This window comes from Diabrotica virgifera, chromosome 4 (genome assembly GCF_917563875.1).
Source record: "Diabrotica virgifera virgifera chromosome 4, PGI_DIABVI_V3a".
NCBI classification, from domain to species: Eukaryota; Metazoa; Arthropoda; class Insecta; order Coleoptera; family Chrysomelidae; genus Diabrotica; species Diabrotica virgifera.
In genome coordinates this window covers 46,574,970-46,588,708 of record NC_065446.1, presented here as the reverse complement: position 1 = coordinate 46,588,708, position 13,739 = coordinate 46,574,970, and the positions used below count along the sequence as shown (strand labels likewise).

General features: G+C 33.1%; 1 protein-coding gene across 13 annotated transcripts in view; it reads right to left on the bottom strand.

Moving 5' to 3' along the window:
- Nucleotides 1-13,739, bottom strand: part of LOC126883019 (sortilin-related receptor-like) — a 339,261-nt gene that overhangs the window by 14,046 nt on the left and 311,476 nt on the right. For all 13 annotated transcript variants that reach the window (XM_050648189.1, XM_050648193.1, XM_050648192.1 and 10 more), the window contains 4 exons: nt 9,862-10,606; nt 5,244-5,460; nt 3,613-3,869; nt 3,021-3,215 (listed from right to left, as the gene is read on the bottom strand). In XM_050648189.1, coding sequence (XP_050504146.1) covers nt 3,021-3,215; nt 3,613-3,869; nt 5,244-5,460; nt 9,862-10,606 — 1,414 coding nt within the window. The remainder of the gene's footprint in view (nt 1-3,020; nt 3,216-3,612; nt 3,870-5,243; nt 5,461-9,861; nt 10,607-13,739) is intronic.

The window sequence follows — 13,739 nt, the reverse complement described above, 5'->3', positions numbered from 1 at the left end:
AATACCAAGACTATATGGTTTACCAAAGATTCATAAACCAAATGTTCCTATGAGACCAGTGGTTAGTTTTTATAACACTCCAGTTGTGACACTGTCTAAATTCATTAATACCATTTTACAATCTTCAATATCTTTGCAACCTAATTATTCTGTTAAAAATTCTACTGATCTAGTTAATAAGTTGTCAGTTTTAAATTTACCCAGAGATTTCTTTCTAGTTTCGTTTGATGTTAGTAATTTGTTTACGAACGTACCAAGAGATGAAACCATTCCTATAGTGGAGAATTTACTTATTAACAATAACATTAATAAAGATACAATTTCCCACTTATTGGGTTTACTTAAAATTTGTTTATCACAAGATTTCTTTTCTTTTAACAACATTATTTATAGACAGGCACAAGGCCTTGCAATGGGAAATCCATTATCACCTTTTCTAGCAGATCTGTTCCTTAACAACCTTGAGATTAATATCTTTGATAATAATTCTTCAAATCACAATCCTTTACAAAAAATCTTGTATTGGTTTAGATATGTGGATGATGTGTTGGCTATTACAGAAGGAAATTCCTCAGATGCAGAAAATATTCTAGTTTCACTCAATAATTTACATCCAGCCATAACTTTCACTTTAGAAACAGAGTCTAACAATTCTATTAATTTTCTAGACTTAACATTGACTAGAATAGAGAACAAATTAAGTTTTTCAGTCTTTAGAAAACCAACTCAGACTGACCATACTATCCCTAGATCTTCGAATCATCCTTTTCAACAGAAGATGTCTTCTTTTTATTGCTATATCCATCGTTTACTTACCTTACCATTATCAGATACAAATTTTACTTCTGAATTGGATATTATTAAACAACTTGCACATAGTAACGGTTACTCCCCTACTTTGGTTGATAACATTCTCAACAAATTAAGGAATAAAAGAAACAGATCTCTAGCTTATATTGCGACCCCAGACAACTCTAACTCAGCAGTTATGTATAGATCTATATCATACATAGGTTATCCTTCAGACAATATAGCAAAAATCTTAAATAACATTCCTAACTTAAAACTTTCATTTAAATGCAAAGATAACATCAAGTCAATTTTCTCTCATACTAAAGACAAAATTAAAAAAACTTCAAAAAGTGGCATTTATAAATTGTCATGTGGTGAATGCCCTGTGACTTACGTGGGTAGAACGATGCGACCTTTGGATACTCGTATCAAAGAGCATCTGCCAAAGATCGATAAATCTAGCTTTGGTCATCATTTACATGCATCGAAACATAACTTTAGTCCACAAAGAGATAGTAGGATCTTACACAGCATACCTAATAATAACTATACCAAAATGAATCTACTAGAAGATCTAGAAATAAGTAGAGAAATGAAAAGAAACCCTCAAAACTGTGTTAACACCCAGATTCAATTAAATTGTAAATTTGATCCTATTTTTAAGAAATTTCTTTAATAATTTTGGTTTAGTATACAGTATACCCAACAATTTATGAAAGTTATTTGAACATTACTTTTAGGTATTCTTGAGTTTTCGTTCATTTTTTACATATTTTTAAACAAATAAATATTTGTTATTTGTCTGAATTAATCAATACGATTTTTAAAATTTTTTTTAAATAACAGCTTTCGAGCTCTGAGCTTGTCAAATGATATTTCTCCTAGGTTTGATTTCATTTAACTTCTACACTTGGTCGAACTATAACAGTTTTGTTTTTGGGAGAATTTTGTTAACTTATAATATACACGTTAACATTTCACTTCAATAGTAATAATAGTAATCTTTTGAAAATTTAACTTTAAAATTTAGTATCTTAACTTTAAATTCATTTAACCTATACATGGCATTTTAGTCATTTTCAATTTTTTAATTAATATTTATGAATATAGAGGTCGCATAAGATTGTAGTTCCTTCTTTACCATTTTAATAAATGACAGTCTTCCTCAGCTGATCTGCTGTTCACGTGGGCTCAAAATGGTCTGACTCAGCCATGTTGTCTTTATAAATTAATAAAATAATTTAGATGTGATTCTATTCACTGTAAAGGGTTATTACCCTATATCTGTGGCTTTTGCCCAGTATTCATGTTTTTTGTTGTGTTGTTGAGCAATTGCTCTTCTATGAAGGTATTTTAAGAGGACGTAAGTTTTTCACTCATTTTTTATATGAAAAAAATCTTATCTTAAATATGTCTTTTTAGGAAGCTCTGATGATGGCACGTTATGTGTTGAAAGTACTTAGCTGATATAAAAATATATTTTTTACACACTATCAAAAGTTTTTTGAAAACATACACCTGTTTGCCGTTTTGACCCAAATTTCAATAAGACATGAAGTGTATGTAAACAACGTTTTTAGCTGTTAAAGGTGTTCAAAATTTATCTACTCGTTCCATAGTAACAGTATATTATTAACATCACTTTATCACTTTTTCTCTTTTCTCGATAAGTATTAGTTTTCATTGTATAGTATATAATTTATTGTATAGAAGTTTTGGAGAACCTGACGTTGTAAAATTCATTAAGGTAGCACGCCTTAGATGGATAGGTCATGTAATCAGGCGAGAGAAAGATGCCATAGTGAGAAAAATTTTTGACCGAAGAGGGCCGATAGGACGAAAGACCGAGACTTAGTACCAAAACAACTTAGAAAATGATTTAAAATCTATTGGAATTAGAGCATGGAGAAGAGTTGCCAGAGACAGAGGCGAATGGAGGATTGTTCTGAAGAAGGCTTTAGCTCATAAAGAGCTGTAACGCCACTGATGATGATGATGATATAAATTATTGTAATCACTGACTTCATCTTCAATAGAGATGGTACGTAGGGGGATGACTCCTTAGGACTATTGGAAATCTCAAAAATATCAAATGCTTTCGTGGGCGCCAAACTTTCTGCATGATAGTCAGAAACTGTACCGTTTCAGTTATAAGTATATAGTATATACTACTAAAAGTTAATATTAAACACAGTTATTTTTAAATAAACAAATTATATGATACTTACTCTTAGTTCGACGGGTGGCGATATAGCAGGGGCAAAGTATTTTACCGCTTTCGAATATATCGCATTAGGTTCGTCAGTAGCAACCTTAACTTCGTAAATTCCACCATGTAATACTTTAAAGACGTAGCTGTTCGCATGGGAACCATCTGCCTTGCGGAAATATGTCTGCGTTGTGCTTTTTTCTGTAATCAATAGCTGAAAAAAAAATAAAACATGTAAAATATATTTTTTACTAATAATAAATTAAATTCACGTCAAATTATACGACCTAAAAAATTACAATAAATAATTCATATTAGAGAGATGATTCAATGTTTAAAATGTTTACGGTATGGACATGTTAGTTCACAGTGTAGAGGAACGGACAGGTGTAGGTTTTGTGCTGGAGAACATGAGAGTTTAAAATGTTTAGATAAAGAGTCGGTAAAATGCATATTATGTAACGGGAATCATTCCGCAACAGATATAAGGGCTGTGTGTCCAGAAAGAGAAAAACAAAAGAGTATTAAAAATATAATGAACGTAGAAAAAATATCTTATTATGAGGCTAAAACTAAATATCAAAAAAATTTCTCATCGGCAGTAAATTTACCTTGTAAAACACTGGTTGGCGTGACGGACACGGCGGTATCCAAGATATTTTCATCTGCAGAGGATCATTTCCATCTTCTTCCACTATAAGCCTCTTAGGTGGAGCCCTGGGATTTTCAGAAGTACTAACTTGTTGGATATTTCCGGATAGAGGTCCGAAACCAATAGGACCAACCAAACCAACAGAAAACACGTAGTTTTCACAGGAATCCAAGTTCGTTATTGTGATACTTTCGTTTATAGTTGTATTTCTAGCACCTGCAAATATTTTGAATTTTAAACAATTTGTTGGAAAAAGTTGGAATAATAAACAAATAATTGAAAAAGGCTGTAGCGTCGTATTTTTCATAGAATTGATAATAACAAATTCCTTCCTAAAAATTCGGATTATCATGCTGAACGTTAAGATTCAGCGGATCAAAATACATAAAAATCAAGCGAAAGCTTTACTTTCATAAAATTAAAATAATATTAAAAATTAACTTTATTGGCGCCAAGCATCTGGTAACACCTTCTTGGTTTCTAAAATTTGCAAACCAACGAATGCTGGAGCAAAGAAGGCTGAGGGAGATCTAGAAGTTGCATCTCACTTTTCGCCTGTCCAGCGCAATAAAATTCCAACGAAAAATGGTCCCGCATATTCAGATAAGAGTAAATACAACAGAAATAAATAATCATTTCGTTGTAAAACGATACAAGAGCCGTCTTATGTTTCAGTTCGTTTAGAGTGTGCCATAAGCACTCTAACCGGTTTCGAACCTTATTAGATTATCATCAGAGAATCGCTGAACAAACTGAAACAAATCGGACTGCTAGTATCGATTCATTTCGATCGATAAAAATAAGTTGTAAAATCTCATGAACCTCAATCAGCCACGAAACTCCCTTTGCCCCTAGACATCTACGTGTTTTGCTATTAGAATATTAATGTTAACTTGCTAATTTATTTAGGATCAGTGTCTAAGAGATATAGCATACTGGTCATTTACTCATTGTGACCGTGCACGTTTGGAAAAGCGACACCTGGTTTCATAGCTCGGTAACATTTTTAGCATTTTTAATTATATTGGCCAAGTATATTAATCTTGGTTACTGGATAATTGTCAAGGCCATAGTACAAAAAAGAATAAGAAGAAAAAGCAAAATTGAGGTTATGTTATTAAAAGGTAAACATTGTACTACCAGCAAAATACCATTAATTAAATTCACTTTAATAATGGCATATCATATCAATATTGTGGAGCAACATATAATTTTTACAATTTATAACACATCATTTGCGAAATCCCAGTTTCTTCAATGGCAGTAGGTATGAAGTATACGTCAATTTGACAATTTCAATTAACAATATGAATTATTTAAGAAATATATGTTAAGAAAGTTGCAAAATTTGTCCGCTATAGGGCTTTCATTCACAGTCATTTGTTTCGAGCTTCTGTCATATGTCGTATAATCCGTGTATATTAATATTATACACAGATTATACAATATATGACAGAAGCTCGAAACAAATGACAATCGATGAAAAGCCCTATACGCGCACGATCGTTTCTCGTATCCCCTCCAAGTACTTGCACACAGCGAATATTCAGATTAAACGTTTATTATCACCTGAAATTTTTAAAAACTTACTTTCAAAGAGCTGCTGGTGGTTGATACCATAATATACACCATACATCCAATTTAGTTTCTTCGCATACTTTGGTCTATCCCACCTCAACTTGACCGCTGTACCAATATCCTTTAGCACTATTACTTGTAAAGATTCGATTTCGGGTAGAGAATTGCCTGCCCTTCTAAAACTGATGTAGCTGGTTGGTCCAACAAGATCCTTTTTAAATGCGTTAATCTAAAAACAAAAATACTTTTTCAGTAATTCAATTTTAAATCCGGAATAGGAGATTTAATGAAGTAAAATGAAAGGGAAAATGAAAGGGAAAATGAAAGGAAAGTGCTATGGTTTATTTTTTAACAAAGAGAAGTAAACTAAAAGACAGATTCACACCCAAGAGAAGTCACCAAATACATCATCTTTTTTGGTTGATCATGTCGGCCCTCAACTTTAATCCATAAATATTATATTTATATTAATACGTCGCTAAAGAGGTCTAAAAACAACTGGTTTTTATATAAAAGCAGACTAAAAATCTAAAAATTAAAGGAATAACATAGAAAACACAAAAAATCGCTGATAAAACTTAATTAACCTATGAAATGCCAAAGTGTCAAAATTTGATAAATGTCATTAGTGTCAAAATTTTATAACAGTAGAGTAAATTTCAATCACTCCTCTTGGTTTAAAAACAAACCATAGCAATTGCACTTTACTAGTAAAGCTGCCAAGTGTAAATAAAGCTTTATAGATAAATAAACTATTTAGTTATTACTTATCGCAATAAATTACAGATTGTAAATAAATGGGAAGTTAAAAAAATCAATGCTATATAAACGACGCCTTAGGCAGGTTTTGGTTTAGACGCTGCGATAAATAACTGCGATAACGATAAATCGCTACGATTGAAATGGGCTGTCCTTTTCTATTTTAGGGGTTGGTTAGTGGTTAGTGGACTGTAAACTTTTTAATGGGTTGGAACAGCTACGGTGACAGACCTAGCATCACTATTCTGTGTAGGTATCTGCTCGTTTGGGGTAGATTAAAATGCTGGCTAGATATTATGCCGTTTAATGACAAGCGAAGAAATTATGACAATTAATTAAATTAAAATCTCACAGCGTCGGCCAAGGTTTTGTTTGTATTGAGCGTTGCCATGGGAATAAAGCCGCGTTCGCTCAGCATGTAGGGACAACGCATTAACCAACTATTTATCGATATTCAGCCCTGTTATGAATCACTCACGTTAAATATAACCTAAGGTTATCATGTAGTTAAGTTATAATCGTCGAATTGGTGTGATGTATCATATTTAACTTAACTACTTGCGTTATTTCTTGACTGTTCTTGAGTTATCCGATGTATCAACTGTCACTTTATAACGCGACGTTAAACGTCAAGCTGTGACATAACTTTGTAGCATAGAGTTAAATATTAGCATAGAGAGAGTGTCATTCAGAGCGAAGTGACGACACCATCTTTTTTATTTGGATTAGTGCTGTTTCACTCTTACGCATAGTAAAGCTGCTACAGTTGTCCTCCTCTTTCGTGCCTATGTTCACACTGAATGTCATTATAAATTCTCGATACAATGTGTTAGAAGGAGATGCAGCAAACCAGTCCCTGAGATCTTGTCGTCAGGAAGCGCGGAAGGTAGGCTCCCTCTATGTTAATATATACCTCTATGCTTTGTAGCTATGTAAGGTTAGGTTTATCTTTTGATTTGTTTTAGATAGAAGTCAAGTGAATATTTAACGAAGAACGATTCTTCAGGTTGTCCTAGGCTCTTTGCGGCATTTTATTAATTTAATATCAAATATAAAGCAGTATAACATTAAAAATATCAAAAACATAGACCTAAACTAACAATTAAAAACCCATAGGTAATAATAAAATTAACACAATAATTAAAAATGAAAAATAAAGCTAATAATTTAAAAATAGAAGGGTAATACAATTTTAAAAATTATACAAAAATCAAATCGAGAGATACAAGTTGAAATTTATCAAACATAGGGATTTTAAGTACCTACTGTTCTTTCTATCTACTTTTATGATACACCAACGGACAGCTGTTTGGTCATCGGTGGCCGGTGGGTTCTCAGCATACCTTCTCATGATTCTCTTTCTCGCTAAAACTTGCACTGATTCTACACAAGGTTCTCTTTGTTAAAGAATTTAATATTTTCTTCCTTTATATCGTTTGATAAATAACTCATCTCACGTTGATGTATCAATGATACATCACACGAAATTTACGTTAAAAGTTATCGAGACAGTTACGTGTCAGAGTTATCTTAACTTTAAAACGCAAACGTTAAAAATAACTTCGGTGATTCCTCACACATTATTGGGCACGCATACGGTGATTTTTATTACGGCACATCGCAGCGATAAATCGCTGCGATGTACCGTGTACACACGACGATAAATTGAAACAATTGGATCATTAAGATAAATTGCTCGAATTTATCGCAGCGTCTAAACCAGCTTTCAGATTCAAGTTAAGGCGATTGGTGACCCTAATGGCATTTAACGTGTTAAGTTATTTTCAGTTTGAAAGTGCACATGTTTTAAACACTGTTCGAAGAAATTAACGCACCATGTACAAAAACAAAAAAGCCCATTCATTGGTGCTTTAATTTAATTGTATTCATGTTTGTATTGAATGTATGATGTATTTGGAATGTGTTTTCCGGTTACTTGTATTGTTTTTTGTTTCAATCGGCTTCTAAGTAACGCAAAGCAAAGGTGTTTTAAAATTGTTAATATCGATAAGAGGTTAGTGTCATTTTTAAGTCGTTGTGTGAACTATTGCTTTTTGTTGCTAACATTTTGCTATTGCTTTAAGGGGATCGGTACGTATTTTCGGCTGCAATGCTATTCAAATGGGGATTCATTTTTTTCGAATCCTGAGAAAACTAATAAGTATTTTTGAAAAATTTAAACGCAGTATGAAAGATTACGTTATTAGCAAGAATACGCTATGTTTATTTTAATAAGTTACAGGGGTGAAAAACTAAGAGAAAATTTAGTGTGATTTCTAATTTCAAATATCTCATTCAAAATAAACTTTTTATGTATTCTAAGGGACTTTCGGCCCTCGGTAATAATTTAGTCTTTCATTCTGCGTTTAAATTTTTCAAAAATATTTATTGGTTTTTTCAGGATTCGAAAAGAATGAACACAATGTCCGTGGTAATATTTTCCAAATCTATATTTGTCTTACAACGCACTCAGTCGAATAGAATATTGTCAACATATTGTCAGTCAGACAGTGACAATCAGTGACAATTTTAAATATTTGACATGACATCGGGAATATTTTGAGTTGTTGATTAAATAATATTGATATATAGTGTATTTGATAAATAATTGATTTAAGACGTGAACTTAATAAAAAGTTATTTATTGTGTATTATTTGTGGAAGATCCAAGCAGAGAATACATCAGGATAATATATTCTGTGATCCAAGTATTTTTTTGTTAAAGATGTTCAAAATTGTAAGCATTCCATAATATAGTAACAATATATTATTAAAAATCACTTTAACACTTTTCCTCTTTTCTCGATTGAGTATTAGTTTTTGTTGTACATATAAATTATTACAATCACTGAATACATAGTGAAAAAAATATCACATTTATTAACTGAAGTAATACTTTGCAATTATACAAATAAGTTATCCAAGAACATTCAAAAGCCTCTTTTTAAGTTAATAATGACATTTTCAAGTAGAATGACATTCTAGTAATGTTTACATATCCATACCAGTGTGAATTTTACTACACGTAATTTGCCGTGTAAAGACAGAAAAAGTAGGGAGAGGTTATTTGTTTACATTCTGTACCAACAAAGTAAACACAATTGTATATAATTTTAAATTGGACATTATAAACGTCAGTAGAAAATACCGTTATGTGACGTCACAAGTGTTTTTGATCGTTTGAACTATTCATAGAAAACTTGTACTCTTACAAAATGGTTTTATTTTCCATAGTAAACCTTCTTTCCTTTCCTTCAAAAACTGTATCAAACTCCAATCTCCACAAACTGGTATATATTATTAGAATGACATACGATAAAAGTCATTAGAATATAAATATTTTTTCCTTATTCCGCGCCGATGAGCTGGCCAAATACCCAAGTAGGTGGAGGCCAATAAACTAAAGAAGGAGAAGAAGAATATACCTAAATATAACCATAATCATAACTATATAATAAAACTATGTGACGTCACGGGTCGTTTGAACTATTTTATACTGCAGAAGACTTTGGATTTGTATTTCTAAGTTATTATGAGTTTTTGAAGCGTGAAATTTTGGAAATCTCATGTATAAATCGTCGATGCCAAGCTGTTATTCGTAGCAGGGGTGGAAATATGTCTCATTAAGCAAATACATTTGAACAGTTTCAATTTTTAGAGTTACCGATTTTGTTGTTCATTGTTTTAAGATTGTGTTAAGTTTATGAATATTGAAGACGGTTAGCGACAACATCAAAAAATATGTTTGTTTTACAAAGTAATTCGAAATAAAATGCGTTTTATTTCAGTTAATATTTTCACGTTTTAAGGTAAGTTTTAAAGTGGTGCGCTAATTTCTTGGAGCAGTGTATAAAATGGCTAAAATACTCACCCCAACTTTATAATTAACTCCAGGCGCTAACTTGAGTGTAATGTTTTTAGTTGATGTGGTTCTAGGAGGTAGATTGGGATATGGTCTATCTGTAAATACCCTTACATCAAATCCTTCTACTTCCTTACTGTAATCCCACGTCAGTGAAATGGTGTCATCCTCTTCTTTTACTTTAATATTTTTAACACCTTCTATATTTGATGTTCCATCAAACATTAATGTAGCCGGTAGAGACTTTTTACTTTCGAATTTTCTATTACGAGCAATCACCCAGAAGGTGTAGTTAAGCCCGTTGTCAAAGTCTTGTGAAAGCATATGTGAGGTTTCATTGCCAGATAATTTAAGCCTGATCTCAGCTGAATTTGGGTATATCCAGCACAGTTCGTAAGAAACAATAAGTCCATTAGGAGACCGTGGCTTATTCCATGATATCAATATGTGTGAACCATTTCTTTGCCTAGCGGAAACATTCCACGGTTCACTTGGAATTGACTCGCTCGTGGAAGAAACATTATATATCGCCGGTGGGAAGACTACGTGTGTGTTCTTGATCCTAACATATACAGTCATGTTATATTTGGTGAACGGTTGTAGGTTGGTAAATTGATAGTAAGGCTGACCAATCCAACTTTCGTTTCTCCAATGTTCGTCCCCAATTTTTTTGATAGAAGGTTGGTATTCAAGTTCTAGCCCGGTTGGTCGAACAATCCACCAATTAATGTATATCGTACTAGCATTTGTAAACCTAAAATAATAAAAAAAAACTAACAATCTCGTTTAGTATAAAGAATGTGCGATTCTGTCCTGAGTAATAAAAAGATCAATACGTGTAATATTTATACTGAATTCGCTCTGCCGAGACACAACTGTCTAGTGAGGTTTGTAATTTCTATTTCAGGAAGTTAGGTTGCTATACGTGACTGGAAATTACTACACAACCAAACATACCCGCTCAAATATTATTAATAGTCTCTCTCTCTCTTGTCGTTTCCCCATTACTGAGGATCGTGATTTCTTCCAATATTCCTAACAATGTTTCTCCATTGGTCTCTATCTTCAGCTGCTCCAAGAGCTTCGCAGAATGAGTTTCCAGCTGAATTCTTTATTTGGTAGGACCATCTAGTTGGTGATCGTCCTCTTGATCTTCTCCCCGGAAGGTCTCCAGAAACAATTAATCTCTCCAAAATGTCGTCACCTCTGCGAACCACGTGACCAAAGAATTGCAGTGTTCGTTGCAGACATATTGTGGACAGCCTTTTTTTTTCTTGAGTTAGTTTAGAAGTGAAAAGTTTGTCCTATGAGCTGTCCAAGGTATGCACAGCATTCTTCTCCAGCACCACATCTCAAAGGCATCAATTTATTGGCGCTCGCATGCGCGAAGAGTCCAAGTCTCTTCTCCGTATAGAAATATTGAGAATACAAGGGCATTCACCAGTCTCATATTGATATTTTGAGAGATAGATATGTCTTTCCAAACTTTAATTAGGCGACTCATCGCATTTTTTGCCATACCAATACGTCTCCAAACTTCTGCTTCACAGTTACCATCGTTAGTTATACTAGACCCGAGATAGACAAAGGTGTTTACTATCTGGTATTCTTGTAACATGTTATTCAGTTGAATAGTGTCGAATCTGTCGACCACCATTATTTTTGTCTTAGCTTTATTGATTTTTAGACCAACTTTATTGCTTTCGTACTCAACTCTTCGCAGGAGATCAACCATTTCTTGCTCATTTGCTGCTATAAGTGTAGTGTCATCAGCAAATCTTAAATTGGAGATTTTCCTACCAGCTACTGTTACTCCACCGGCCCATCCTTCTAAAACCATCCTCATGACATGTTCACCATAAATGTTAAATAAGTCAGGTGACAATACGCATCCTTGTCTAACACCGCTCTTGATCTTGAATTGGTTTGAGAACTTATGATCTAGTCGTACTGTCGCTATATTGGACTGGTACAGATTTTTAATATAAGTGTCACCAGGTGCATTGGTGCGCCTCAGTGGTGCGCCTCACTGGAGCTTACACAATCAAATGCCTTTTGGTAGTCAACGAAGCATATAATCATAGGTACTTGAAATTTTCTAGACTTTTCAATGAGTTGTCTCAGGTTCAGGATTTGTTCCCTTGTACCTTTACCCTTTACAAACTCCGCTTGTTCCTGAGGTATTTGGTAATGTAGATAGGTTTTTAATCTGTTTTTGATGATGTGTAACAAGATTTTACTAGCATGTGTTATTAGTGACAGTGTGCGGTAGTTTTCACATCTGATAGTAGTTCCTTTTTTGTGTAGCGGGATATAAATTGAGGTACACCAATCAGATGGCAGTTTTCATGAATTCCAAACAGCGACACAGATAGAATGGATGATATGTAATCCTTTGTCACCTAGTAACTGTAGTATTTCACATGGTATTGAATCAATGCCTGGGGATTTAGTTCACTTTAGTGATTTAATTGCATCTTTGACTTCAGCGAGTAAGACAGTAGGTTCTCTAGGGTAGTCAGAGGGCCACTGATTTTCTGCTGATACCTCGTTATTTTTATATAGCTCGCCACAGTAGTTTCGCCATGTTTCCAATATTTCATCAGTATCGGTGTTTAGATTACCTTCCTTATCTATTACAGACCACGTTTGAGGTTTAAATTCTCTGGCAAGTAGTTTGATCTTTTGGAATAAATCCTTCGGTTCATTTCGACAGCCATGTTCCTCTATCTCTCTGCATATTTGAGAGATGTAATCAGCTTTGTCTTTGCAGCACTGTTTTCTGATTTCTTTCGATAACGCTCTGTATTCATCGTTTGTTCCGTATCTAGTTTTATGTTCTTGTCTGCGTTTGTAAATCACTATTAATAGTAAACAGACATAAATAACATAAACCTTACGCCAATCAATAATTATTTATTTACACCATTATAATGTATTGATAACACATAAGACAATATTTATTGTACAAAATAAAAATATTTTGCAGAAATAAATTTCACAAAATTGTATGGGTTTAGTATACACGCCCACTATTTCCAATAATTATTATTTTTTTAGTGAAAGATTAAGTTGATTTGAGCAGTTAATAGTATGAAGTAGGAATTTTTGTGTTGTATGTTTCCTATTCCGAATGTGTCACAGTGAATCTCGGTAAAACGAATTCAGTATAGCTCCGAAATTAAACTCGATGTTGGGTAGTTTCTACTGATACATTATACAAATTTTTCATGCAGACGTATTGTGTTTCGAACAATGAATCTAACCACATACAAAAAAATGGGTGTTAAGAAATTATAAAAACAATTTAAATTTTACAAATGAGACAAATACGAGGTGTTAAATAGAGACTTTTGCCTTAAAGGTTAAAGCAGTAAAAATTAAACAAGATGTCTAGTAATCAATGAAAAAAAAAAAAAAAATACGGAAATTAAGTCATCTCTCCAGAGCCTAACTACCTTAGACGGAGAGGCAGCCCTGAAAAATATCTTTGAATTTACTAAAGATAAATTTTTCACAGTTGATTACTGTGATTGTGTAGTAGTGGAGTCACTGAAGGTGGATATGAGCTATTACCTCCGATTTCGTTGAACCTCCATCGATTTGCATGAAAATTGGTGAGTGGTTAGAGGATATCTCAAGGAACAAAGGTGACATGGTGCCAACTTGCGCTTTTACCCTGGGGGTGGATGCCACCCCTTCTCAGGGGTGAAAATTATTTTATTAAGAATAATCCCATAATTCGATAGAGGGACAAATTCTAAGCAAACTTTGTTATATAAAGTTATTAAAATAAATCAAAACTTTTTAAGTTATTAAAGATCAAAGATTTTAATTTTTCTTGAGAAAAAGGCGTGTTTTAGCCAATTTTTCATCAATAACTCAAA